Below are 27,591 nucleotides of genomic sequence, written 5' to 3' on the forward strand. Positions count from 1 at the left end.
TTAGCGTCTACATAGCTGCAAGGACCTGAGAGAGAGAGAAGGAAAGAGAGCGACCCCGCCCACATCGAAGAACTTAACTCCGCCCTGATGGCAGAAGGCGGTTTGCGTGCGTCTTTTTGCGCGTGCGCAACAGCCGACAGAGACTCTGCGTGTGTGCGTAAGCGGAACAACGAGGAGAAAAGCTACGGGCCGACTCACATGCGGTTTGGGTCCAGAGCGTAGCTGGGACCTTCCATTCAAGGGGGGGGGTGTTTAGGCGGACGAAACCATGGGGAAGCTGAACGTCGTTTTGCTTCGCTATCTTTCCCGAGAACACTTCAGAGTACTAACTGCGGTAAGGATCACTTTGGCGATTGGTTCCAGGGAATCATGAGGGGCCTGGACCAGGGCTTGGTCCCTGGTGGGTGGTGGAGATCTGGGAAATCATGGCTTCCGCGGGTGTCTTTGCAAACCTCCTGTGCGCTTCTGAAAGCACGCCAATTGACATTAACCTTCAACATGGGTGAGTTTGTCCATCAAGCAACAAAGATAAGGAAATGTTATGTAAATTTAAAAAATAAGACGATTAATTATCTTGCTGAATATTATGCTTTAACTGTAGTTTTTCATCCAAGTAGTTTCCTCTCTTCCAATACCTTTTGCAAGCCCACTTTATTATTTTGTTTTCTGTGGTCTTTCTACAGAATTGCTCCCACTTGAATCTGCCTGAATCTTAAAATCATCATATGAGACGCTTCTCTGCATCTCATTGAAGAAAGACATGGGGTAGCCTTTAGATGCCAAACTTTTTAGAACTGCATATATGTCTTCATGCTTGAAAAATCCATATTAACGCCTGTTCTGTGAGGGCATGAGCCAGTATTTAAAAGTATTAAATGCAAGCACCAGAAAGGAGGCTATATGTTCAAAAACAGGAGACATGTGTAGGAAACTATGCTTATCGGAATAAAGAGTATTTATCATGCTATGTTTTGCTGTTACAGGTGGAAATGGGCATGAAGAACCATGAAATAGTCCCTGCCAGCTTGATTGCCTCCATTGCTAGTCTCAAACATGGGGGATGTAACAAAATTTTGAGAGAATTGGCAAAGCATAGGCTCTTGGCTTATGAACGAACTAAAAGTGAGTATAAATAGGGTGCCTGCTCACATTGTTGTTTCAGTGCATTTTTTATCAATGCCGCCATTGGTTGATAGCCAGCATTGCACAAGTGAAATTCCCCTTCCTCTCATCCCACTGTGCCCCCTCGTAAACATACGGCAAATAGTTCTCCAACACTCCCAAGCACATGTAGTGGGAAGGAGAGGAAGGAGAGATCCCATTGCATGGGCAGAAATTGTTCTACCTGCAGACAGAAACCACTGGGTATCACTTGTTGAAAACTAGAGGAAACCAGGAATATTTGGTATATTTGGTTGCCAACCGATGTGCCTTAAATAAGTTATTTCAACTCATGATACCCACATTTAATTCCATGTAGTTGCTCTGAATATAGAATTCCTCTTGCCTGAACAATATGGATCACAGGGGTTGTTGGGGGGAAAGTTCTCTTTGGAGGACTGCTGACTTTGCTTAAGTATTTTTGGTGTTTTAAAAGGACACACTGCATAATCATGATAAGCACAGTGTGGTGTGATGCACTTATTTTACTTCTGCAGCTGTCCAAGGTTATCGATTAACTAATGGAGGATATGATTACTTAGCCTTGAAAACTCTTTCTTCTCGACAAGTTATCTGTTCTGTTGGAAACCAGATGGGCGTTGGAAAAGAATCAGGTATTTTCAAGCTTTGTGATTGGGGGACGGGGTCATGAAATGTAGCAGATATATCAAAAAAGTAGGCAAGTACCAAAGCGTAAATTTTGAATGTGTTAAAGGCTAATTTTTTATCATGCTTCTAATTAGACTGAATCTTTGTTTTAAAGATATTTATATTGTTGCAAATGAAGAAGAGCAGCAACTTGCATTGAAGCTGCATAGACTTGGGAGGACATCCTTTCGGAACTTAAAAAACAAGCGTGATTACCACAAGCACAGAAACAAGATGTCCTGGCTATACCTTTCGCGTCTTGCTGCAATGAAGGAATTTGCCTACATGAAGGTACTGTTGGTTGTTTTTCCCCTGGTTCTCCTAAATCTGGGCCCATTGTAACTAGGCTTCAGCCAGAAGTTACAGAAAGGTCTACACAGGCTTCCTCTAACTTTATTCTCACCTGTCAAGATGATGGGCGTGACCCATTTTTAACTGATTACTACTTCCACATGTCCCCATCCAATTTCTAAGGTTATCCATGGGCTCTTTTTAATGTCTGTACCATCTTTGAAGCAGCAGCTAGCCCAGTGGCAGCTCAATATGTGTTGGCCGTGAAAAAGGTGAATTCCGTAATAAGGGTTACCAGAAAAAGCCGTCAAAATTAAAACTGGCAGCGTTCTATTGTCTGTACATACCGTATTTTTCGCACCATAGGGCGCACCGGACCATAGGGCGCACCCAGTTTTTAGGGGGGGGGGGGGAATCAAGGAAAAAAATATTCCCCCCCCCCTATGGAAGAAGGCAAGGCAGCGAGTAGGATGGATCCCGCTCGCTGCTTTGCCTTCCCCTTTAGCCCCGTGCAGCCTCTCCTTGCCGGATAGGTTGCGCGCAGCTATGGAAGAAGGCGAGGCAGCGAGCGGGATGGATCCCGCTCGCTGCTTTGCCTTCCCCTTTAGCCCCGTGCAGCCTCTCCTTGCCGGAGGGGTTGCGCGCGGCTATGGCAGAAGCCTGCATTCGCTCCATAGGACGCACACACATTTCCCCTCAATTTTTGGAGGGTAAAAACTGCGTCCAATAGAGCGAAAAATACGGTAAGTCTATATTGCAACTATAATTGGGGATCCTGTGCCTAGTTCTGATAATCTCCACATCATGTCTGAGCAGGTATTTTGAACCTAGATCTTCTCAATCCTAGTCTGTCTTAGGTGGTTTTAAAGGGGGTAGACATGGAAGATAAAGCTATCAGTGACTATTAGCCATATAGCTAAGTGGAATCTCCAAGTTTCAAGTGGAACATGCTGAAAGGGTAAGAGAAAGGGAGAGTTGTTGCCTTCATGGTATGCTTGTGGTTCTTCAAAGCATTTGGTCAGTCACTTTGAGAAACTTAATACAGTGGTACCTCGGGTTAAGTACTTAATTCGTTCCGGAGGTCCGTTCTTAACCTGAAGCACCACTTTAGCTAATGGGGCCTCCTGCTGCTGCCACGCTGCCGGAGCACGATTTCTGTTCTCATCCTGAAGCAAAGTTCTTAACCCGAGGTAATATTTCTGGGTTAGCGGAGTCTGTAACCTGAAACGTCTGTAACCTGAAGCGTATGTAACCCGAGGTACCACTGTACTGAACTTTAGTCAGAATCTGCAGGCCTCTTATGTCCATATCACATTCTTACAATATGATGGATTTTATTTTATTGTTATATGGTGTACGTTTCTTTTATATGAAGCTTATTTCATTTGTGCCATAAACTAGTACTCAGCATTAAACTCTGAGTGAGTACATTAACACACTGGAATATTAATACGTACTTAACTCAAATGCACTGATTTTTTAAAAATACCTTTTTTCTCCTCTTTTGGTCAGGCTTTGCATGATAGAAAATTTCCTGTTCCAAAACCATATGACTACAATAGACACGCAGTCGTAATGGAACTTGTCAATGGTTACCCTTTGTAAGTATAAAGATATTTTCTCAGGGGTACTTCTGTTCAATATGATTTATAGATTTATAGTTTATAGATTGCTAGTAGTAGATGTTTGGACAAAGCAACAGCAGTATAATAGTAACTTTCTTAGGTAGCAAAGTTAAGAAAACCCCTGTAGGAAAGACCTTAGACATCACTGCAGGCTGGGATTGACAGTACTGTAATTGGTTTTTGTTAAAAGCCATTGGTCTGACTTTGTACATGACAGGGCCTTATTTATATTTTTGATAACTGGGAAGCAAGCTGTACCTGTATATTTCCCTTGACTTCCATTTCTTAAATAATAATACTAAGAATTACCAAAATCTAAGCAGTGCTGAAATTGCTGATTACTTGGAAATATTCACTAGAGCCATTTCATACTAAAGCATGCAGAAGAGACAGTTCCTTAAGAAAGCATGTAATTATTTCCATAAACCCTGGATTATTAAGGAAAGCAGAAAAGATTGGTTTAAAGGGGTCTTCTAGGCGAACTCTTTTGGCCATATAAAGCAACATGTGTTAGAAGTAATTTCCTTTTTGAAATAAATGGAGCTCTTACTCCAAAATACTATCAAAGAAATTCTGACTGCAGCATAGTATTACATTTTTCTTCTCCGTCTCCACACCCTCCCGCAACCCCAGGCTGGGTTTTTAAAAAAACAGTTCTTCCAACACATCTGTCAGTAACATCAATATAATTCTTTGTAATGGTAGATTATGCCTTCAAGTTGATTGATTAATAGGAATGTCTAAAAACTTTAAATAAACCTCTACCCATAGCCTTGCAATCTAGAAAAATGGATGTGGTTGGTATGTCTGTTCTACACATTTAGATGTTGGCATAGCAAGTCAGAAATGTACTGTTGTAATAACACAGAAGCGCCCTGCTCAAAGGCTCGCCTAGCCAATCATCCTGTTCTTACACTGACCAGTCAGATGCCTATGAAATGCTTGGGCTAATTATCTTATTTCTTTGGAATTTTATTGCATAGTGCATATTTTTATTATAACTAGTAATATTACTGAGACAATAAATTATAATACTTACCACTGGTTTTATATTGTCTTTTGGATTATTATTCTTTAAACAATACAAGATCACTGAAGTTTGCCCACTAATGTGCTGACTGCGTGTATTTGCACAGCTAAAGGCATTCGTGTCCAATCTGACCTTCATTTGTCTTCCTGGATCAAAACTAAATTGGCTGCAGCTGAAAAACAAGGTCACATTATAAATGTGATATGGTAAGGCATCTGAAATGAGCTGCCTAATCAAAAACGAATCTATTTCAAAACTTGAATCAATTAAACATGAATTAAAAAAGAGCATTCCTTTTGAAGTGTTCAGCAGTTCTTGTACTAAATTTTAAAAGATTATATAGGAAAGGTAATGCAAAATAGACAAAGGATGACTTGATAGCATAAAAGGGAGACCTCTGTTACCTGTGAGCCATGATCATCCAAAGTCATCAGCTGAAGAAACTGCTTTGTTAGGTGAAAATATAGGGTTGGATCCTGACTTGTTTTTGATGGAACTCCACAAACTGGAGGGGGGCATTTTTCAATTCCCTCTCCAGTCCCCTTGTCCCCTGCCCAAAATCTGTTTCAGAGGGCTGGGGACTTTCCTGAATAGTATGTGGCACAGGGGCTGCAGAAGGAAACAGGATAACTAAAAATGGTCTCTCTTCTCTACTCTGCTTTGTCAATGGGAACGAAAGCTTCCACTGGATTGGAGCAAATGGAAGGACCCCTCTCCACAGAGGAAGATGTCCAACCCATAATTGTTGACTTTCCCAAACTTTTTATTCTCGGAGGCCAGTCAGTAATTACGTTACTGTGGAGTCAGCTCCCCACCCTGCCCCCAACAGAGATGTGATTAAGGTCAATACGTGTAAAACAGAATGTGCACAGGAGGTGCATCTTTAACACATATTGTGTGATGTAGTGAGAAGGAAGGCGTGGGGAACTCGCTTTTCACAACTGCCTTATTTGGTGCAGCCCATGCTGCACACTTGTGCCTTAAGGTGTGTTTGTGTTACTCATACTTTGAGAGATTCAAACATGTTATTTCCAGCAAAGGAGTGTGCTGGGAAAATGTGAGAAATGTTGACAAGTAGCTCATGTCATTGCTGAGAAGTGATGGTGCATGATAATTAATCCGTGTGATGACCACACATTTTTCAGGCATGCTGTGTAAATCAGTGAAATCAACAAATAATACCCCCATGTAACCCTAATACACCCCTTCTACGTAAAAGTGCAATTTTGTGTGGCCTTTCGTCTAACTTTTCAGATGGCCAGCTACTGAGTAGGCTTTGTGAGTGAATTTCAGCTGAATTAGACTTTAATCTCTCTTTCGCAAATTCAGTGGACTACCCAATGGATCACATTGGCACAATATTATTGGTTTTTCCCTCCTAGTTGGGGCATCCATTTCATCGTACTCGTAATATTCTGGTGGCTTTGTTTTATCACGTAGATGTCAAGTCCATCATCTCGAAGACCCTGCCTCTCTGTATAGCGAGCTAATGGAATTAATCGTGAAACTTGCCAACCACGGTTTGATCCATGGTGATTTCAATGAGTTCAATCTCATGTTGGATAATGAAGATCGAGTTACAATGATTGATTTCCCGCAGATGGTGTCAACATCTCACCCAAATGCTGAATGGTATGTGATGAGCAGCAGTATTATCAAGGTGTGGTCATTTGATGACATTGAGCAGGTTTGTGGGGTCCTGGTAAGCCTGGCTTAGCATGTCGTGCGAACCAGGCTGTTGACTGCAGAAGATGTTTTACAAATTCCAGAAAAGAGCTCAAAAGCATGAAAAGTGGAATTGATGCTTGAGTAATGAAGAGCCTATGGTAGTGGGATGTTTGTAAATTGAACGCGCCTTTTTAAAGTAATCTGTGAAACTTCTTTTGTTCAGGTACTTTGACAGAGATGTGAAATGCATTCGTGACTTCTTTATGAAACGTTTCAGCTATGAAAGTGAACTCTATCCAACTTTCAAGGACATTAGGTAAGTTTGTGGGCCTGTTTAGAAACCAAGAGTTGTTTCGCAGGTCGAATTCTACCTCTACACCAATGTTTCCCAAACTTGGGTATCCAGCTGCTTTCGGACTACAATTCCCATCATCCCTGACCACTGATAGCAGTTGTAATCCCAAAACAACTGGGGACCCAAGTATGGGAAACGCTGCTCTTCACAATGCATTCAGGTTGTTCCCAGAGAGGCATTTGTCCTCCTGGAAGTTAAGCCTGAACCAAGGCTCTGTGAATAGAAACACAAGTTTACAGCCATGATTTCTGCAACCGCAGTAGCATGTCTTTAACTATCACAGTAACATGCATTAACTATTTCTGTGTGATGGCCTGAGTCACGCATTACAATTCTCATCAGAATGTGTCTCTGGAGAGAGTAGAAGTAAAGTCACTTTAGTGCCAGATACAGATCAGATAAATGTTTGCTATTGGTGTATTCATCTCTCTTACGCTAAATATATGTCATTTTCTGATGCTCTCTTAAGCTGTATGGCAGAGAGGCAATTGTTTTGCATCATATGCTGTTTGATAATTGTGAAAGGATGGATGCGCTTCAGTCCACTGAACTGCCATCTTTTTTCATATTTATTCTTCAATATCTTGTTCTTCAATAAAGGCGCTCTCCTAGATCTAGAGGACGTCTCCCACTGTTCCTCGTTCCAGTCATTATCCAATCCCTTTCAGTATCTGATCCTCCTCTTCCCTCCTTTTTAAAAAAGAGCTGAATTTATTTGCAACAGACAGCTAATCTTTTTATTGGATTACAGAACACAGCTGCTTCAGAATCGCACCTTAGGATTCCAGTTCTTCTACCGGGGGGTGGGGGGGGTAGAAGAATGTGCTTCAGCATATGGATATAAAATCACAAGTCCAGCATTACTTTAGGATAACTTTGTCCTAAAAGTGTACTTACATTAAATGGAGACTCAGTTCATGCTTGACTTTTCTCTTTTCCTGCATTGCCAGGAGGGCATGTTCTCTTGATGTCGAAATTGCAGCCAGCGGTTACACCAAAGAAATGCAGGAAGATGATGAGCTTCTTCACCCAGCCGGCCCTCATGATGAGGGCAATGAAACTGCGTGTTCTTCTGATGCGCAAGGTTCTGAAGGGGGAGAAACACTATGTAGCGGCACAGATCAAAAGACTGAAGGGGATTTCACAGAGGAGGTTGAAGATGCCACCGAAGATTCGGGGCAAAGCAGCAAAGAAGAAGATGATAGCGCAGATGAAAGTGAGCAGAGTTTAGATTTGCGGGAGTTCGCCTGTGCCTTACAACAAGCTGAAGGGCAAATTATTGCTGCTCGAGACCGGGCTAATGCAGGCTGCTCTGTAATTGATTTTTCTGAGGATGAAAAGAAAATTGAAAAATCTACCAAAATTGAAGATCAAACAGGTCAGGGAGAAGAGCCTGCTGACAAGGACTGCGAAGATGAATGCCCTGATCTGGTTGACTTGTCAACATTAAACAGAGAATTCAGGCCTTTCAGGTATGAATTTATATTGATCATTCAGGGTTCTTCAGATACTGGGTTTTTGGGTTGTTTTTCCTCTTTCCAAAATGGAAGCTCCCCAAGCGTTGAGCATATTTCTTTTCCGAAACTCTCCCATCAGATTCAAAGCAGCGGGTGCGTTTTAAATAGTAGCATGTGTAATGACCTTTTCATTACAATCTAATATTCAGGGACTAATTGGTTAGAAATGTTATACGTTACTTGATTCATCACTGGCATGCTTTGACCCTCATGGAGAAATTTTAAAATGATACCAGCTATAATCTCTCGTACATTTTGTACTCGTGTAAACTTGCTCCTACTTGATTTGCTCTGCTAGTGGAGGGAGCACAAATTAATCATTGCATCAGATTGTGCTGGCTCTGCCTTATTGCTGCTTTCAGATACAGTTCCCTCTTCATCAGTTCTGTTGGCCAGGAAAACCTTCGCTAACAAAATTGCCTAAGCTGAGTAGTTAACCACACTGCCCAGCCTGCATTTTGTTCAATGAAATGAGACTTTTATTGGCTTCTTACATAGAAAACTGAGATTGCAAAAGGAGGCTGACAGGTCCTTGCGCTGCCTTCGTTGGAAGTGAAGTCACTCAAGGCATGGCAGGCTAGGGCAGAGAGTGAGCCTATGTCAATCTTAGTGCCTGTTTTCAAGCAATAAAGATTCAAGAGCCCCTTTGGGTCAACAATATTCATGCCATATGAAATGACCATCCATGAGACTGGAAGGTCTGTTGAGCAAACCTATTTCCTTCTCGCAAGTTTTGTGTAGGTGAATATCCTGGTGGATTGTGTCCATTATCAATATCTGTTTGGGTGAAATAGTTACTGTTTCTAAATGGAAATGTTGCAACTGAATCATCTCGGAAGAGTTGATTGGTAAAGGTTGGATTAAAAATGGCTGACTACAAGCATCTGTTCTGTATTGCAGAAATGAGGAAAGCCTATGTCACATCAATGACCACAGGACAAGAACTACTAGCATGACTTCAGTAGGCAGTATGGGAAGTCGTTCAACAATTCCTCCAGTAAGTTCTACATAAGTAATGAGAAAACTGTGGCCCTCCTGAAATTCATTGGACTGCTGCTCCCATCAACCCTAGCCTTGCAGCTTGGGGCTAGTGGAAGATGTAGTTCAACATCCCCTTCCTAATGCTCTAAGACTTAGAGCTCAGTCCCACAAAACCTTCCCCAGCATGGCTGCTTATTTCATTAGGACGTTGCAGGCCAGTGGATTAGCCCTTCAGTTAACTTGTTATGTCTCTCACTGAGCTATGACCCTTCTTTCATCTGATACTGATCAGGTGGTAAAGAAAAACAGGGTTCTTTCTCTGTATTCATAAGTGTAAATGGCTGGGATTTTTGAAAGCACAATTAAATTATTCTAAAACTTGCAAAAGTCGTTACCTTCTAGTCAAATCCAGATCCGTTATTGCTCCTGAAAGCCTAAGATAATGAACAGTTGTCATTGTCCCTGAAGGTCATTAGTTCCCGCTGTTAAAGATATAAAAAAATTAAAATATTATCTTGCTCCCCTTAAAGCATAATGCCAAGGTTCCAGTGCTTCAAGCCACTGTTGTGTGTAACCCAGTTTTGAATTACTGCCACCACCACTTTCCAAGCAGCTGGTATACTGCATACAACCAAGGGGTACGGGGAGTTTCCCCAGACACCAAACAGCATATTAGCAGCTTTGGTTGATACTTCATGTGTATACTCCATAAGTCTTTATTGAGCTGTGGTGGTTTAATTTATCCTAAAGTGCCTCTATGTGGCTTGTATAAGTTACTCAGCACCTTGGGATACTGGGTGGAGAAAGGTTAGAGAAGACATGGGTTGTGGAGATTCATATTTCGTTATCTTTTAATATAGGCGATCAAGCAATATTTTTATTAACAGGTTCTAAAAGCGCCTTGCATTTTTAAATAGTTGTAACAGGAGAATTCTGTTGAACCCCCCCCCCCCCCCACACACACACACACACACTTCATCCAAGCGAAATTAAATTTTGCAATTAGAGATCATGAATATAAACAGAAGGGTCCTATGCCTTCGTTGGTCAGATTGAATCTCCACCTTATCCGAGGGGCGTGGAATAATCTGATTCTTTATTTTCTTGGACACCCACCAGGACACTCCCCCCCCCCCCCACTAGACTGAGAGCACTCTGTCTGACAAAGGCACTGCTCTCTCCTTTTTTCATTACCAACTGGGAATAGTATACCAGACCCTAAGAGTACAATCTGAATGGGCCAGTGCATTCCACTCTGGAGCCCAGCAATCTGCTGACAAAAGGGATGGACTGAAAACAATTCTTTGTCTTCCAAATTCTTTAAATTCCTAGTAAATGGTTGCTGCTAGACTGACCAAAAGGAGGGAAGTATTTCTGCAGAAAGAGCGGAAAGCAACAACTCAAGAATAATAGAATTCTAATTGCACATAGACACTGTTCTTAAGTCTCATTGAAACAGATCATTTTCAGTACTCAAAAACAGTTGCTTGCACACCAGATATTTTTAAGGAAAGACTGGGACAGAAAGGCAGGTTGGAAAAATGCAGGCAAAGGGCACAGAACCTGCCCTATCAAATTCTCCCCTCCCTTGCACTCTGTAGAAATACCTTCCTTTAGTCCTCTTTGCAATGAACGGAGGATTATGTTGCGACCCCTTGAACCATGCTTATATGTGCCCTCCTGTGTTGAACCACCATGTGAGCCTGAGGAATATGGCAAGCTATAAATCGAAATAAGTTTTTTCTTGCCAACCTCATCCAGCAAAGTGCCGTCTTCTCACCATTCTAGATACAGGTCCAGCTGACAGCTGGGTCACTGGCATTTTCCCCAATCCTTTTGTTTGCATTGGTGGGTGATAGGGGTGCTTATATCAATTTATTTCTCGCTGTAAGGTCACATCCTTCCTCCAAGGAGCTCAGGGCAGTGAATGAGCAGCAGCTGCCTGCAAAGGAAGGTGATTGGACCCAACACCTCACCACCCAGTGAGCTTTGTGGCAGGGACCTTGAAGCTGCCCAAAGTCCTGCATTCTGATAATGTATGCTCCGTTGGCATAACCACAGCTCTGTAGTCATCCTAAAGCTCCTATTGACACATTGAACTCAGGATAGCTCAGTTGGTAGAATATGAGACTCTTAATTTCAGGGTTGTGGGTTTGAGCCCCACATGGGACAGAAGATTCCTGCATTGCAGGAGTTTGAACTAGATAACCCTCGTGGTCCCTTCCAACTCTGATTCTCTGACACATGCAAGCGTCCAAGTTAGATCAGTGCAGTTTGTGAGGAATTCATTACTTGTCTAAGCCACAAGGGGGAGTAGTATTCTTCCAAACTAGCTCAAAATTCTCAAGATTCCAAAACTGTTCCAGCTTGCTTTTGCATGTCTTCCTTCTGTTGTTGCACAATCCCACTGGCCAGTTTTTTTACCTTGCTCAGGTTGTTTAGACTGAGAAACTATTGTTCATTAATTCCAGAAAAGCCGCTGCCTGTTAAAGCTCGTTAAACCGTGCATTTGTTTTGTGCCATGTCGCTCCTTGTATCCAACCTATTTTGAGTTCTCAAAGGGTCACTTGACTTGCAAGCCAGACCTAACGTCTGGGTTTTGAAAATGTCTTGCAGGAGCTGATAAAACAAAAGATCAAGCGCCAGCTGACGAAACAGCAAAAAGCCGCTCTGAGGCGGCGGTTGCAAAAAGGAGAAGCAAACGTTTACACAAAACAGCGACGGGAACACATGCATAACATCAAGTCGAGTTTGGACACAGCCAGCTTCTGGGGCTGACATCCTACAGAAAGATCTTCCTCCTTTCCCCATGCCTTGCAAATCAATGAAAGAGATGGCTTTCTGCTTAACCAACATGTCAACTTGTGTTCTTTATGTTGTAGCCTGAGACAAGCCTTCAAGGCCTACTCTGTGGCAGGCCAAGTTCAGATGTGCCCCGTGAGATTTCTTACTTGTTTTGTTTTTTTACTGGAGATGGTTCACACTTACTTGAGTTCTTCACTATGCTTCATCTTGCATGGCTGTATGGTGGCCCAGATCCTGCCCCAGGAGCCAGCTGGCTATGTTACTTGGCTTTCAGGAAGCCCGCTTCTAGAGGAATCCACTCACAATTTACTATGCCGCTTTGTTCAGAAACAGAAGCCAAAAACTTCCACAGGGAATAAAATTGTAAGAGAAAGCAAACTTAGGGCAGCGAACTCCCAGTTTTCAGGTGGCTGGACTGAAAATATAACCCATCTGATACTATGCATATAGACACAAGGCTCGGTGAGTTCAGTTTAGCACACTCCCTTGATTGGGTGCATTGGATTTGTATTGCTTAGATGCCCATGTAAGCCTGCAATCCACCTAAACGTGCTTTTCAGATAGTAGGGTCCATTAGATGAGGCATAAAATAAGCACAAGTTTACAAAACATGGGATCAAACTGCAATAAAGATTATTATAAGGCTAGTGCAAATCTGTGGGCTCAAATCAGACATTATTAGAGCATTTCACAACCCTGTTTAAAGTTACCCTGTTATCTTCACTGTGGCTCAACTGCCTAACTCTGCAACCCCATATATGTTTACTCAGAGGTAAGTCCTATTGAGGTCAGTGGTACTTCCTCCCAGGTAACTGTGTTTAGGATTGCAGCCTTTGCAATAATTAATGTAGTACCTTCAACAGTATCTTCATTTCTAAACTTGAACAAAGGCTCACAAGTTTTTCATGACTAGCAGAGCTTTGAACCTAGAAGCTCTTGCTCGATTTCTCTCGGCACTTCCAAGATTTCATGCGTAAATCCTGCCCAAACTGACAAGTAATAAAAATGATGTTGCACAGGCCTGGCTGGCACTCAGATCTCTAAGCAGCTCTGTGCAACTGCTAATAAATTTTGTCCGCGTACATTCAACAATGTGCTAGATAGCCTCTTGCAAAATACCTTGGAAACTCAGTAGCCAGGAGCACTTGGCTGAAGTATGGCTTTAAAGTGCATAAAAGATGTTTATCTAGCAGAAATAGAAGCAAACTCTTGTTATGCTGAATCTACTTTGTTAGTAATAATAATAATTTTATTATTTATACTCTTCCCATCCGGCTGGGTTTCCCCAACCACTCTGGGCGGCTTACAGCATATATTAAAACATAATAAAACATCAAACATTAAAAACTTTCCAAAACAGAGCTGCCTTCTAAATGTTGTGTAGTTCTTTATCTCCTTGACATCTGAGGGGAGGATGTTCCACAGGGAGGGCATCTAAAGCTGCATGGGTAAGTTTAAGAACTCCAGAAAGGAGGGAAAATACTTCTTTAAATAAATCAAAAAAGGTGTGGTTTCTGTAAAAACAATAAAATGTAAATCAGAAATTTAAAGATAAGCCACCTGGGGCCAGCATATTTTTAAATTCATGTTTCCTTCTATTCTGCACTACAGCTTGAATCATCTTTGTGAAGTTCAGTTTCTGAAAGTTTCTGTGAGTGTATTTAATATAGCAGCTGAAGTCTTTAAAATGTGGGTTTTCTCATTGCTGAAGTAGCCATGCATAGCCAGAGATCATATATAATGTGATCAGTACAGCTTATCTATTTCTAAAATAATTCAAGAACAGAGCATATTACAACAACCAAGAAAAAACATGAGCATTTAGCAGGCAAGAACCGAAAACAGGTTAAAAGCCCAGTGGCCTAAGAAAATTTTAATTGCCCACCTAAATGGGAATGTTGCAGGCCAAAATGGAATCACTGAATTGTACAGCTGGAAGGCATCCATGGTGCCTCGCAAGTGTCACCCTTTACTTTTTCCCACATACCTGTATGATGAATTGCCGTTTACTCTAGTGGGGAGAGAAATTCAGCACTGCCGGACAGTGGGGGAGAGCCTAAGTTTCTAATGGGAAGGTACACATTGCCCCCAAGATTCCTGCATTTCAGGGGGTTGAAGTAGATGGCCCTTGTGGTCCCTTCCAACTCTGGTTCTGTGAAATACATCGTGGACTTGCGTGCAGAACAAAGATGCTCTGTACTCAAGCCTTTTAATATACATGCCCTCTTTTCGCTTGCATCCTTCCTAGCATAATTGCAGAGATTTTTCTAGTTGGCTTTCAAAGTCTGAACAGGGATCTTTTTTTTTTTTAATTAAAAAAAACTATAGGGTTTATGCATTTCTGTTTCAAGATTAGGGGAAGGGCTGAAAGGTTGATGATGCTAACGTTCTTGAAAGTAACCTTTAACAGATTTCCACAAGAGAAGATAGTTTGCACATGTATGCTTATTACCTGCCTACTTCCATCTGCATCATCCCCTGATGCAAACAGCTGCCACACATTTTAACAAGACTGACTACTTCCATGCCTTTTCTCAGGGTTCTGGACCCTGGAAGCAATTTGTATGTTGCTTGTTAAGCTTTCGTGTCACCTGAGGTCACGGACCAGCATTGAAAGAACTGCAAAACTCGTTAGGCAAGTCCGAGAGAAGCATTAGACTTGGTTGCTTTTGAGTAAAATATTCAAAAGGCTAAAGCGATGGAACATGGGATACCCCACAGTTTTGGGGCATGGTGTCTCAGAACGTTGGATATAAGTGCTTGATTGATGGGTTTTTTGTTTTATTTAAAGAGAATCAGTTTAGAGGAAGGGGAGAGCCTTGTATGCCTCTCTCTTAGCCAGATGTGCTGCCTCTGGGCTGAGCACCTACAGTTTGCATGCTATTATCCAGGTAGGGTGGCGCCATGGTCTAAACAACACTGAGCCTCTTGGGCTTGACAATCAGAAGGGTGGCGGTTTGAGTCCCTGCCATGGGGTGAGCTTCTGTTGCTCTGGCCCAGCTCCTGCCAACCTGTTGTTTAGTTGTGTCCGACTCTTCATGACCCCATGGACCAGAGCATGCCAGGCACTCATGTCTTCCACTGCCTCCCACAGTTTGGTCAAACTCATGCTGGTAGCTTCGAGAACACTGTCCAGCCATCTTGTCCTCTGTCATCTCCTACTCCTTGTGCCCTCCATCTTTCCCAACATCAGGGTCTCTTCCAGGGAGTCTTCTCTTCTCATGAGGTGGCCAAAGTATTGGAGCCTCAGCTTCACGATCGGTCCTTCCAGTGAGCACTCAGGGCTGATTTCCTTCAGAATGGAGAGATTTGATCTTCTTGCAGTCCATGGGACTCTCAAGAGCCTCCTCCAACACCATAATTCAACACCTGCCAACCTAGCAGTTTCAAAGCACGCCAGTGCAAGTAGATAAATAGATACTGCTGCATCAGGAAGGTAAACAGCATTTCCGTGCCCTCTGGTTTCCACCACGGTGTTCTGTTGTGCCAGAAGCGGTTTAGTTATGCTGGCCACATGACCTGGAAGGCTGGACAAACGCCGGCTCCCTCAGCCTGAAAGTGAAATGAGCACCACAACTCCATAGTTGCCTTTGACTGGACCTAACCATCCAGGGGTCCTTTACCTTTATCCAGAAAATTCATGGTTTTCTAAGCCCTGCATGCATCAACTGCTCCCTCAAAGAGCAGGAGTTGGCAGTACACTGAGAGCCTGGGAAGGAGGGCTCCATTGGATGAACATAATGATGCCCCGGAATTCATCCTGGTAGACCTAGAAAGAAGAAGAGGCGGCCTCAGCCTATGGCAATCCTCTTCTCGCGCACTGACCTGTGTATGCACAGATAGGACATTTAGATAAGTAATGGGGAGATAGAGAAGCAAAGCATAGCAAGGGATTAGACTGAGTTAATGTGATTTCACATGCTTCAGACTTTGTTTCATTTGGGGATAAAGACAAAGGTATTTAAAGCATTTTTGAAAAATAAAAGTCGTTTCAAGGCATAGCCACTTGTCCTTAACCTTTGGTTTTGTTTAGATTACCATACATTTCTCTGGGGATAAAAATGGCTAAGGGAGGAACTCGGCCCTGACACTGTACCATGATATATCTCTTAACAAGAACAGAGGTAGAATTCCTGAAATATCTGAAGTCATCAGAGGTCACTATGAAGTTTATACAAAGGCTGGACTCCGTGGTGTTCCATTTATATTTCATATGTGGATATTCAAACAAAAGTTTACTTTATTTACTGGGAACCTGAGGAAACAGGGAGGTTAAGTCAATAACGTCCCAGACAGTCCTAACAAATTCACATATTTAGCAGGTATCGGAGGATTGTTTAATCAACATCCTTCAAATACATTTTTAATGGCTGCACTTAACAGGGTTTTCGTAACTGGTCAAACAAGAGTCACAAAAATGCTAAAGACTCTGTATCTTCTGATACAATATTGTGTATATTACCTGACTTTCAGCTATATGGGAATAAAAGCTGTCAGCTACGTTTGCTGCCCTACCCCCCTGGCTGATATTTGTAACTGAAAATCAGTAACAGGTGTCATTTTTTTTCCTCCTTACCTTGGTTAAGAAATAGTCCATCTGCAGATGTTACCAAGCCTCCCTACAGAGAGGTGAACATTGCCAAGATGGGCAGAAGCTCTTTCCTCATTTGTTTTTTAAAAAATACCATACAAAGGTAAGAGTCTGTCAGGAAGCCTCATACAGACCCGTTGGTCCATGTAATTGTACTGATTTGAGAGATGGCTCTTGATTTTTTGGGATTATTGGAAATGTTTTCCCTGAGAGGTATTTTTAAAAATTAAAAAATTCCAAGCACTCAAGTGGAGGATTCTGTTGGACTCCCAGTATCTATCGGCCCCAGCCAGCTCGGCCAGTAGTCAGGAATGGAGGAAGCCAGCATCCTAAACCCCGACCCTAAAATTTTATGTGCTTCCTAACTCTTCCACAGAGTCTGAACAGGCTATGGCTTGGCATGGTCAGCCATTTTGTGTTGTCTTAGCTGTCATAAGGGTGAAGTGACCCTACGCGCAGGCTACAATACATTTCTTTACACAATTTATGTTGTTGCACCTGTTGAACTACAACAACCTCCAACATCTCCAGACGGCATGGCCAGTGTTCAGCGATTATGGGAGTTGTAGTCCACAACATCTGGAGGGCCAGAGGTCACCTAACCTTGCCTTAGTCTACAACCCAAGGACTAAGCAAGCACATGCTCCTATATTTGCTCACATTACCCTTTCTTCTTCCTTTCTTCTACTTCCCTTCTCTCTTTCATGAAACTTAAGATTACAAGATGCTTGGGGCAGGGACCTGCGTAAACCTCCATATACATTACTGGAGAACAAATTTCAAATTTGGAGGCAGTTAAAGCAATTCTCTCAGGTCCAAACCATTAGCGTGAGGCAGTGGAAGACAGGAGTGCCAGGTGTGCTCTGGTCCATGGGGTCATGAAGAGTCGGACACAACTAAACAACAACAACATTTACTGCTTTAATATCTAATGTGGGGTCCCATATTAGAGTGACCACTCATATATCACCACAAGAGAGAAGACAAATTGTTGCAAAATGGGCACCATGGCTTTGGTCCTGCATACCTGAAGGAGTGTCTCCTCCTCCATCGTTCAGCCTGGACACTGAGGTCCAGCTCCAAGGACCTTCTGGCGGTTCCCTCACTGCAAGTAGTGAGGTTGCAGGGGACCAGGCAGAGGGCCATCTCGGTAGTTGCGTCCTCCTTGTGGAATGCTCTCCCATCAGATGTCAAGGAAATAAAACAACTATTTGACTTTTAGAAGACATCTGAAGGCAGCCCTGTTTAGGGAAGTTTTTAATGTTTGGTGTCTTAGTGTTTTAATTTGTTGGAAGCTGCCCAGAGTGGCTGTGGTAACCCAGCCAAGATGGGTGCCATAAAAACTGTTATTATTACTACTACCACTACTACCTGCTAATGCAGAGGTGTAAATGTAGAAACAATCCCTATAATTAAAAAGAATACAGCTTATCTGAATGGGGCAGACTCTCCACAGGTGACCTGAGTGCATGCTTAGTCTGTTCCACATGGTCTAGCCATTGATATGAAACTTTGGTTTTTTAAAAAAGGTAAAGGACCCCTGGGTGGTTACTTTCAGTCAAAGGTGACTATGGGTGCGTCTCTCATCTTGCTTCAGGGGGAGGAGCTGACGTTTGTCCACAGACAGCTTTCTGGGACACGTGGCCAGCATGACTAAACCGCTTCTGGTGCAACAAAACACTGTGACAGAAACCAGAGTGCATGGAAATGCCGTTTGCCTTCCCGCTGCAGCATTACCTATTTATCTACTTGCACTTGCGTGCTTTCAAAATGCTAAGTTGGCAGGAGCTGGGACAGAGCTACAGGAGCTCACCCTGTCGCAGGGATTCGAACTGCCGACCTTCTGATTGGCAAGCATAAGAGGCTCAGTGGTTTAGACCACAGCACTACCCACATCCCTACTGTGAAACTTTGAGGCTCCTGCTCTCCCTTCTTTATCTTTAAATGGAACTTGGACCAGATAACCCATCAAATAAAGGGTTGTCCTCAGACAGCCCTTCAAGCAGTACATAAAGTAAGACATCGTCAAGCTATCCCCTATTAATCTCATTTCCCTTTTCCTCAATTATTATTATTTTTTTAAACAGTGGGGGTGAATTCTTATTAAGTCAGTAGAAAGTCCAACATTGTCTGCTTCAGCAGCTTCAGTCAATGTCAGGATGAAGAGAGGAATGTCTTTCGCATGCTTTGCTTCTCCCGCTAGCCAGTAGGTGGGTGTGTTTAACAGAGGAAAAAGCAAGGAGGAAGGAGACTGTCAACCAGCCTCCCCAGCTAATTAGCTCAGCCTACAACAAAGATAAGCGAGCTGGGGAGGAGGACCGCCTGAAGGGTCTTTTGAATCTGAGCAATGTCTGATTGGCAGATGCTGAGGGAGATTCTTTGGTAATCCAGTTCATCAATGAGCTGCATAAATTCAGGACAGGGCTGGAAGAATTCAGGCATGTGGTGGACACTTTGTGGAGGCAGTCTGCAAGAAGGCAGCCCAAAATGGACAGAACCTTGGAATCTCTACAGCATATAATCTCCCAAGTCCTGCCTCACAGGGACCCCGCACTTGCGTTTAAAGACTGTAAGTACCAAAACAAAGTTTCTGGACTTTGCATTTGAGTCAGACAGAAACCTGTAACAGGGATGTTGTACAGATCAGCCCATCAAATGCTCTGCTCTCTCTGTGTGTGATGTTTATCAATATATTTTTTTTCCTGCAAGAGTTAGTGTTCCGATTCTCACTGGCATGGGAGTAAGCCCAAATGAACTCAGTGGGTCTTACTACTGAGTAAATATGCTGTGTAGCAGTAAAACTCAGGGGGGTGGGAATCAAGTACTATATTTGCAATCACAGAATAATGTACTATATGTACACACTTCAAATCCTAGAAGAGTTTGATTATATGTTTAATAAAGTTTTACCTGAAAACATGCTAAACTGTTTACCATTTACAATTGTACCTATATACTAAGATTTACATATGTTTTTTCATCGTAACTCATGTGCTATTTATTTGTAGGAATAATGCTAGTTACAAGTCACATGCACACTTCAAACTGCATCTGAAAACAATCCTATTTATAAATGCTGAGGCTGTTTGTTCAATAAAATTTGTATTAAAGTCTCTTAAATTAAGTTCCAAGAAGTTCTCAGTGTCTCAGACTGCAATCCTGTACACACTTGACTGCAGGTAAGCACAGAGTAGGACTTACTTTTGAGTAGACATGCATACAATTGCATTCTAAAACAGCTTCAATTTGCTGCCTTTAAGCAGAGACTGCTTACTTTCTAGTTAATGCTTCATTTATGGCTCCCTCTGTGATCTTTATAGGACAAGGTGTTGATTCATATAAGAGAGGGGCATCAGAATGCAACCCAGAATCTCTTGACTCTGTGCTTAGAAGAGAAAATTCTTATATATTAAAGAGGAAACCAACTTGAAAATTCCCCAGAATTTATTGTGATGAATCAGACTAATAATGTCGTCTCACCTCCATCAGCATGTTTTTTTGTTCAGTTCATTGCTTTTTCATAATTTGTGAAAACTGTCAGTTATAATATTAGTCTAAGTTACTCAGTCACATTGTAGAAAAATCACTAGGCTGCCTTTGCTGGGCAACATTTCACAGAGAAAGTTTATTATTATCTATATTACACTCTGCGGCACTATGGGGGAGACACTCTTTGAAAGTATCTGCTTAATTTCTTTGTCAGGAGCTATGGTAAGAGTTAGCAACTTCATCAGCCCTTTGCGTTCTTTCAAAAGGAGCATGGAATGAATGACTTTAAATAAGCAGCTGGCGAGAGAGAGCGAAGTTGTGTATCAGTTATTCCATACATAGTTTGACAGAAATCAAGAGTTAGACAGATAAACACAAATACAGCTCCTGAGGCCACCCAGAAGGAAAACTCAATGCCATTGCATCAGTCCCACTTTAAGCAGCAGTTAACAAACCTTGTGGAGTCAGAGACATCCCACAAGCACAAAGGATTTGATCTAGAAAAGGTGGGGAACTTCCCCCCTCCCCTCCCATTGTGGCAGATTCCTGAAGATCATCTGACAAGGTTTTGATTGAAAATGTATGTACTGGCCTCTCAGACAAAGTTATTGTGACCACCCACAGATTTGTGGGCTGGAAGAATGGCTACAATAAAGCAGGAAAGCACATGGGGCTGGAATACCATTTTCAATGGAATCTTATCACAAAGTGGGGTTAACCATTAAAAAAAATAGTTCTTCCACTAGAATATATTGAATATATTGCATCCTGTTAACGGACTTTAGCCAGCTGAATGTTATCAGTCCCTACATTGATGTAGAAGAGGATGAACCTCCAGTAAATCAGTGTTTCAGAAATCTTACTTTCAATATAAGTGTCTGCCATGGGTTTGTATGGACTTGCTTTTTACATGAATTTACTGTTCTTTTCTGTGTTGTCTTTAATGGTTTTATGGCTGTGCTTATTGTATTTTCTACATCACCTTGAGAAATTTATATGGAAGGCTAGTAGTAGTAGTAGTATTTATACATATATTATGTAATTTATTTAGAAGACTTACATTCCCCCTATTATCTACATGAGTCCCAAAGGCTGCTTATATTTCCCATTCACTTCCCCAGCAGTTTCAGTATATAAGGTCCTATAAGGATTAAATCCTTGTTCCTACAATTATGGTATTTGCCAACCCTTTGCTTTCTCTTTTCCTGAAGTCATTCTTACCAGTATTCAAACTTGAAATGGAGATTTATGTAAAATCACATATGCACAACAAGTTTCATGGCACTATCTTAATGATCAGGGCAGATGTATCGCATGCTGTTTTTCTGCCCCTTTGGAAATGTATGTGGGAGTCAAACAGGAGTTTCATAGAGTCATAGAGTTTATAAGGACACAGAAGATCATCTAGTCCAATAACCCTGCATTGCAAGAATATGCAGCTGTCCCATTTGAGGATCAAACTTGCAACATTGGCATTATCACCACCACACTATAACCAAGGCTGAACTTGAAATATCAAGTTCTGTCTTGAAATTACTAATATTTGAACTTAAAATGCCCTGAATACATATACCAGATGCCGTTTCAGTATCAATGTTTAAGGGATATATGTTGTTACAAACAGGAAACCAGATGAGAAGCCTTGCTTTGCTTGGTCAATAGCATTCTCTAGTTCCATAAACCAGAGGGAAACAAGAAGATGTGAGTTCTATGAATATCACCACTAAAGACCACATATTATTAGGTTGTTATGTTATCCTAATCACCTGGGAATAAGTCCCTTTGATAGCCATGGAACTAATTCTGAGTACTTTTTGTGCAGTAGGATGGCTCTGTAAATCCCTTAAAGTAGGAACAGAGAACCTATGTCCCTCCACATATTATTGGACTACAATTCCCATCATCCCTGACGTGCTGTCTGAGGCTCATGGAAGCTGGAATCCAACAACAACTGGAGATCACAGTTCCCAATCCCAGCCATAAAGGAAGCAAGCAGCACATTGTTATGCTATTTTGAAAGAAAGATAATACCGCAGTTACATGATCTGACCACCAAGGTCCACATGGCCAAGCCTTGTTCAGTGCTGCAGCATTACAGATATGACATGAGCATCCTTAGACAACAGTAAAGGGGAAGGTGGATTCTGTGGAATCTCAAAGGACTTGGGGTTATATGCAACTCAGTTCTACTCAGAGTAAACCCATTGAAATTAATGGACCAAAATTAGTAGTGCCCGTCAATTTCAGTGGGAAGGGGCACTCAACTGGTGTTTTATGGCAGGTGTGTTCTGCACTATGTAGTTGACACAATAATAGTCCTTTAGTGGTGGGTTTATTCTGCTTTATTACTTCTGTGATGGTTCCCCAGTGCTACCATATTATTGCTGTCTGGAAGACCACAGCACAACAAAAGCAGGACCAATATATATATTTAAAAAGGCCAGAACATTGGTGGTATGAAAATGTAATGGGATTTCAGCAGGGAGGTATGAAAAGTATGGAATGCAGGGTTGTGTGTGACCGCCCTGATAACATCGTGGGTGAGCAATAAAAAAAGGACATCTGCAGGGCATTGACTAGCAATGGATACAGCCCTTAGCGGTTATACGATCAGCCCTTTACAATCTTCGCATTTTTCTGAATTATTTGAGCCAATTACTTTGGAGATGAGAGAGAAAATGCATAATACAACTGATGAGCAGTTCCCTCATTTTTTTTTTACAAAAAAGGAGGGGCAGCTAAAATGTACTGTGTATTTTGTATCACAAAACCAGCCCAGTTGAGGTAAAAAGGGGCAAGAGTGGAACACTAACCTGCCCCTGCAAGGGCTCACTCACAGAAGCAAGGAAATAGTCTCTCAAGCAGCAAGAGGCCCAAAACATTACTCAGAAAGCCCTTTCAGAGGCCTGTACCGGCCACAGACCAGATCCATTTGTCACAGGGAAGTGGGACACATGGACAGAGTGCTCCTTCAGTGTTTCAAGCTATTCGTGCTTATGTGTTACGGTTGACTCAGGTTGTTCCAAGGTCAGCCAGAGTTAACTGAATTAAAAACAGGTTAGAAACCTACAAATTTGTGAACCCTCCACTCAAAGGCTATTTCAATTTCCCAGTGGTTTGGCTTTCTGCAAACTGAAAGGGAATTATGCCTTACAATAATTCCAGGTCTACCCTTGTTTGTAGGCCAATTACATAATCTGTAAAAACCACAAACAAATATCCATGGCCTCATCAAATGGCAGTCTGATGACCACAGTCTTCATGGATTTTTCTAGAATAAGCATGGCCACCATCATTCTTCATATTTATTGTTTTATTAATCATCTTGGGATCAGAACAGTACTTGAAATGCACAAATGAGAGCGCCTGGGCCAATTTCAAGACACATGAAACTCCTTGTTCAGGGGTCCTAATGCTAGTTTTGAAATTGTCTTTGGCAAAAGGCCTGCACAGGCAGGGAGCCAAGATCCCCTTCTGAAATAACATGATCCTCAAGGCCACCACCAGGAGACCTCACGGAGAAGTGGAAACACACGCTGATGCTCAACAGCTACACAAAGGATTATCTAGGAATAAATCACTGATAACTGCCTCAAGCTGAGGGCAGTGGAAAAGCTTCATGACCTCAACTCAAGTCCTCAAGAGAGGGGAAGCCAGGAAAGTAGAAACATAACTGGATGTTTCAGAAATCAGAGACAATGAGTGGAGCAATGCTAGAGAACCTGTGGCTCTTCAGAAGTTGTTGGACTTCAACTCCCATCAGCCCTGGTCAGCATGGTAAATGGCCAGGAATGTTGGGAGTTGTTGTTCAACAACATCCTGAGACACAGGTTCTCCAAGCCTGGAGTAAAGTCTGGCCCTCATTTGACTGCCTTCATTAATCAGGAATCTCAAGCAACTGTTTCAGCTTTTCTAGTGGTACTCCAATATTCTTATTGGGCTAGAACTTATCTGATGAAACAGTACTATACTCTAAGCCAGTGTTTCCCAAACTTGGGTCTTCAGCTAATTTTGGACTACGATTCCCATCATCCTTGACCACTGGTCTTGATAGCTAGGGATGATGGGAGTTGTAGTCCAAAAACAGCTGGAGATCTAAGTTTGGGAATCTCTGCTCTAAGCTCAGGATGACTATGCATCCACTTCCTTTGTCTTTGAGGAGCAAATTAGACCTGTAAGCAGCAGGTGTGTGTTTCAGAATTGAATCCCTATTGATATATAGCAGGGATATGGAACCTGTCGTCTTCCAGTATTCGTTGGGCTGCAGTGCCCATCATCCCTGGCCATTGGCAATGCTGACTGCTGCTGATGGAAGCTAGAGTCCAGCAACAGCTGGAAGGCTACAGATTTCCCATTTCTGCTGTAAAGGGATGAGAGGAGAGATGCAAAGCGTACTAGGGTAGGGCAATAGGGAGATGCTGAATGGTTCCACTTTCTTCTTGTACCTCATTGGGGTTTTATTGCCCTCCTGACACTGAAAGAGATTGCTTTTAAAAAGCAGTTTGGGATTAGAAAGTGTAGGCATCGAAAGTATCCCCAAATCACTTTAAAATTTGTCTCCTATCCTACTGTTTTATAGCAGCTTAACAGTACACCCAGTTCTAATGCGCAGGTTCACTGTAGTCCTCTTCAAAGACACCTGAGGACTCCAGGAGTTGTTCACAGAGTGCTCAGGATGAATCTCTTGCAAAACGCTGGTGTAGCTAAAAGTGGCTAAGAGACTGACCTGTGAACTGGGGAGTGCCTTGTTCATAATTCCTCTTGTGAAAATGGGAAGGGTGGGCCTTGGGATGGAACCACGCAAGAATGGCTTGGAAATGAAGTGAAGGATTTGATAATGGAAGATGAGAATATGACCAGAGATGATTCGGACAAATGGAGGGTCGTACTCTTGTAATGAACACATAGATGCAAAATTTTAGGTTCTCTCTCTCTCTCTCACTCACTCATGATACAGTAGTAGCATGGAGACTGAGGCAACGTGTGAGGCAATTTATGACAGTGGTTATGGTCCCAATGCCCACATATGACCCTTCACCAGTCAATTGCTTTGTATATTTGTAACTCACACCACTTAAAGCTATCCCATAATGATATGCAGATCAGCATGGTTGTGCTGGCCCCCTGCATCTTTGGGAGCTCCTGGGACCCCAGTATCAAGTAGGAGCCCACTTCTGGACCATCTTGGGTACCCCCTGCCCCTTGACTTCTTCCTCCTCCTCTTCTTGTCCCAGTGCTCTGATCAGCACTGGTCAACTGGTCTAGTTGCTATTTATATTTCCCACAATGCCCCTGGTGTACTGTCGCTCCAAGGCATGTGGGAAGTTGAACTGGTAGCTTAGACCTTGCTCAGAGCACTCCCTGTTAACCACCAGATAAGCCTAACAGGAGCTGACAAGAGGGGACAGGACCCAACTGAGTCCCATGAAACTTGGAGACGTATCAATGACAGATCAGCCCAACTTATGGTCTTAGGAGTATGAGGGAGTTATAGGCATGTGCACATTTTACAGCATTTTGATTTATAAAATGCAACATGGCAACTGAATTAATATTATATCTCTTACATCCATGTAACGTAACTATTTCAGCCCCATGGCGTTGCTTTTTCTCATTCTACACATTTAAACAATCTGCATGTATCAAACTGAGCCCAACTTTTACAGCTTCAGTCAAGGTGTGTGTTAAATTATAGCCCCTAATGGGAGGCAGCTGTAAGAAGGTGTGCCTATAAGTTATGGTATTTGTTTAAATGATATGGTTTTACTGATTATGTGTCATAGATTGATTGAGGAAATAGAAGACAATTTTAGTAGCCTTGCGACAAAAAAAAATACAACTTAAAAAACCCAAATATGAAATGTATATTTCTCTGCAGTCAAATGGTTATTTAATAATAGTCTGACAAGTTAGTTAAAACAACTCTTCTTCTGAAAGCCCTTTTAAAGTATAAAACTGACTAAGCAGGAAATACTTACCGTGTGTGTTCTTTATAAACAGATCGTTTGTGACAATGAAATATTCCCAGGGTTATGGCTCTGTTCCACATTGCCAGGAAGATTGCAAAACCTCTGCTTGGATAATCCTCTTCTAAAATAAAAGGCACTGCTAAGTTCTTTGGGCACTGTGTGTCATGTTTATTTGCAATCTTGGCATGATACATTCTTGTTTTAGTGCCTTCCTTCTAACTGTATCTATTGCTCAAAAGCTGAGTTTGTTTGTTTAAATCGAAAAATACAAAGGTTCTTTGTATGGAGCTGATCCTGTTAGTGGGGAACGAAGCATTCCTGGTGGACCATTTCCTATGCCCTGTTGTCTCATGATCACCTCCCCACCTCTTCCTTTTTCCATTTTTTAAAAATAAAATATTTCCTATTGACACACATTCGTAGGTAAGTGCAGGAGATTAAGTCTCCATACATTCAAAGCACATTCAAAGCACATGGCTTCTCCCCCAAAGAATCCTGGGAACTGTAGTTTATCCCTCACAGAGCTGCAGTTGCCATCACCTTTAACAAACTACATTTCCTAGGATTATTTGGGGGAAGCCCTGTGCTTTAAATGTGTGTGGATGTGGCCCAACTACACAAGCTCCAGGGCCGGCTTTTGAAGAGCAAGAAGAGGGGTTTCTCCGATTTTAGTGCTGTGATGTTTCATGCCAATACAGTGGTACCTCGGGTTACATACGCTTCAGGTTACAGACTCCGCTAACTCAGAAATAGTGCTTCAGGTTAAGAACTTTGCTTCAGGATAAGAACAGAAATCGTGCTCCGGTGGCACAGCGGCAGCAGGAGGCCCCATTAGCTAAAGTGGTGCTTCAGGTTAAGAACAGTTTCAGGTTAAGAACGGACCTCCGGAATGAATTAAGTACCACTGTACTGGATATAATAGATACCAATAGCTGACATAATAGGACATCAAAAAGCTTGGTCCCCATCGTCTTCCCTGCTGAGTTCAGGACAACCCTGAGACTAAGCTGGGGGAAGGGAGGAAGTTGACAGACAGTGGATGTGTTAGAAGCAGTTGTATTTTTCTAGAAAAAGCGGTTCCGGAACTCACCATGACCCTTGTTCTCTTATACAGTGGTACCTCGGGTTAAGAACTTAATTCGTTCTGGAGGTCCGTTCTCAACCTGAACTGTTCTTAACCTGAAGCACCACTTTAGCTAATGGGGCTTCCCACTGCCACCGCACCGCCACTGTGTGATTTCTGTTCTCATCCTGAAGCAAAGTTCTTAACCCAAGATACTATTTCTGGGTTAGTGGAGTCTGTAACCTGAAACGTCTGTAACCCAAGGTACCACTGGCAATGGAGAGGTGCCAGAACTGAGTTCCAATGAGTTCCAGCTGACAAAAGCCCTGGTTAGAAGAAGACAGGCAGGTGGTGGCTGGATGTGGGCATCCTCCATAGACCAGCCTCTACTGCACAGA

At 42.3% G+C, this 27,591-nt stretch overlaps 2 protein-coding genes and 1 long non-coding RNA gene across 4 annotated transcripts in view; 2 read left to right on the forward strand and 1 right to left on the reverse strand.

The window, feature by feature from the left end:
- The first annotated feature begins 175 nt into the window (after positions 1-175).
- RIOK2 (RIO kinase 2) lies at positions 176-12,125 on the forward strand. 2 transcript variants are annotated; one of them, XM_079995596.1, is made up of 10 exons: positions 176-334; positions 984-1,122; positions 1,659-1,775; positions 1,925-2,100; positions 3,613-3,701; positions 6,196-6,387; positions 6,647-6,739; positions 7,729-8,250; positions 9,196-9,292; positions 11,893-12,125. In XM_079995596.1, the coding sequence occupies exons 1-10, from the start codon at positions 269-271 to the stop codon at positions 12,052-12,054; spliced, it is 1,653 nt and encodes a 550-aa protein (XP_079851722.1). In that variant the 5' UTR covers positions 176-268; the 3' UTR covers positions 12,055-12,125. The 2 variants fall into 2 exon arrangements, with proteins under 2 accessions (XP_079851722.1, XP_079851723.1); XM_079995597.1 differs by lacking the exon at positions 176-334 and adding an exon at positions 402-502.
- LOC307226954 lies at positions 4,834-26,247 on the reverse strand. Its single transcript, XR_013843736.1, has 3 exons — positions 26,140-26,247; positions 5,160-5,364; positions 4,834-4,927 (listed from the first exon to the last, which is right to left on the reverse strand). It is a non-coding gene; the product is annotated as an uncharacterized lncRNA (long non-coding RNA).
- LIX1 (limb and CNS expressed 1) overlaps positions 18,859-27,591 on the forward strand; it is a 34,587-nt gene continuing 25,854 nt past the window's right edge. Inside the window, exon 1 of the mRNA XM_079995817.1 lies at positions 18,859-19,241. Coding sequence (XP_079851943.1) covers positions 19,160-19,241 — 82 coding nt within the window. The 5' untranslated portion in view covers positions 18,859-19,159. The remainder of the gene's footprint in view (positions 19,242-27,591) is intronic.

The sequence above is a fragment of the Podarcis cretensis genome (genome assembly GCF_951804945.1).
Source record: "Podarcis cretensis genome assembly, chromosome: 11".
Lineage (NCBI taxonomy): Eukaryota > Metazoa > Chordata > Lepidosauria > Squamata > Lacertidae > Podarcis > Podarcis cretensis.

Coding starts and splice junctions, on each gene's coding strand:
- RIOK2 (XM_079995596.1), top strand. CDS start 269: ATGGGGAAGCTGAACGTCGTTTTGCTTCGCTATCTTTCCCGAGAACAC. Junction 1,776..1,924: donor GGGCGTTGGAAAAGAATCAG/GTATTTTCAAGC, acceptor TTTGTTTTAAAG/ATATTTATATTGTTGCAAAT. Junction 6,740..7,728: donor CCAACTTTCAAGGACATTAG/GTAAGTTTGTGG, acceptor CTGCATTGCCAG/GAGGGCATGTTCTCTTGATG.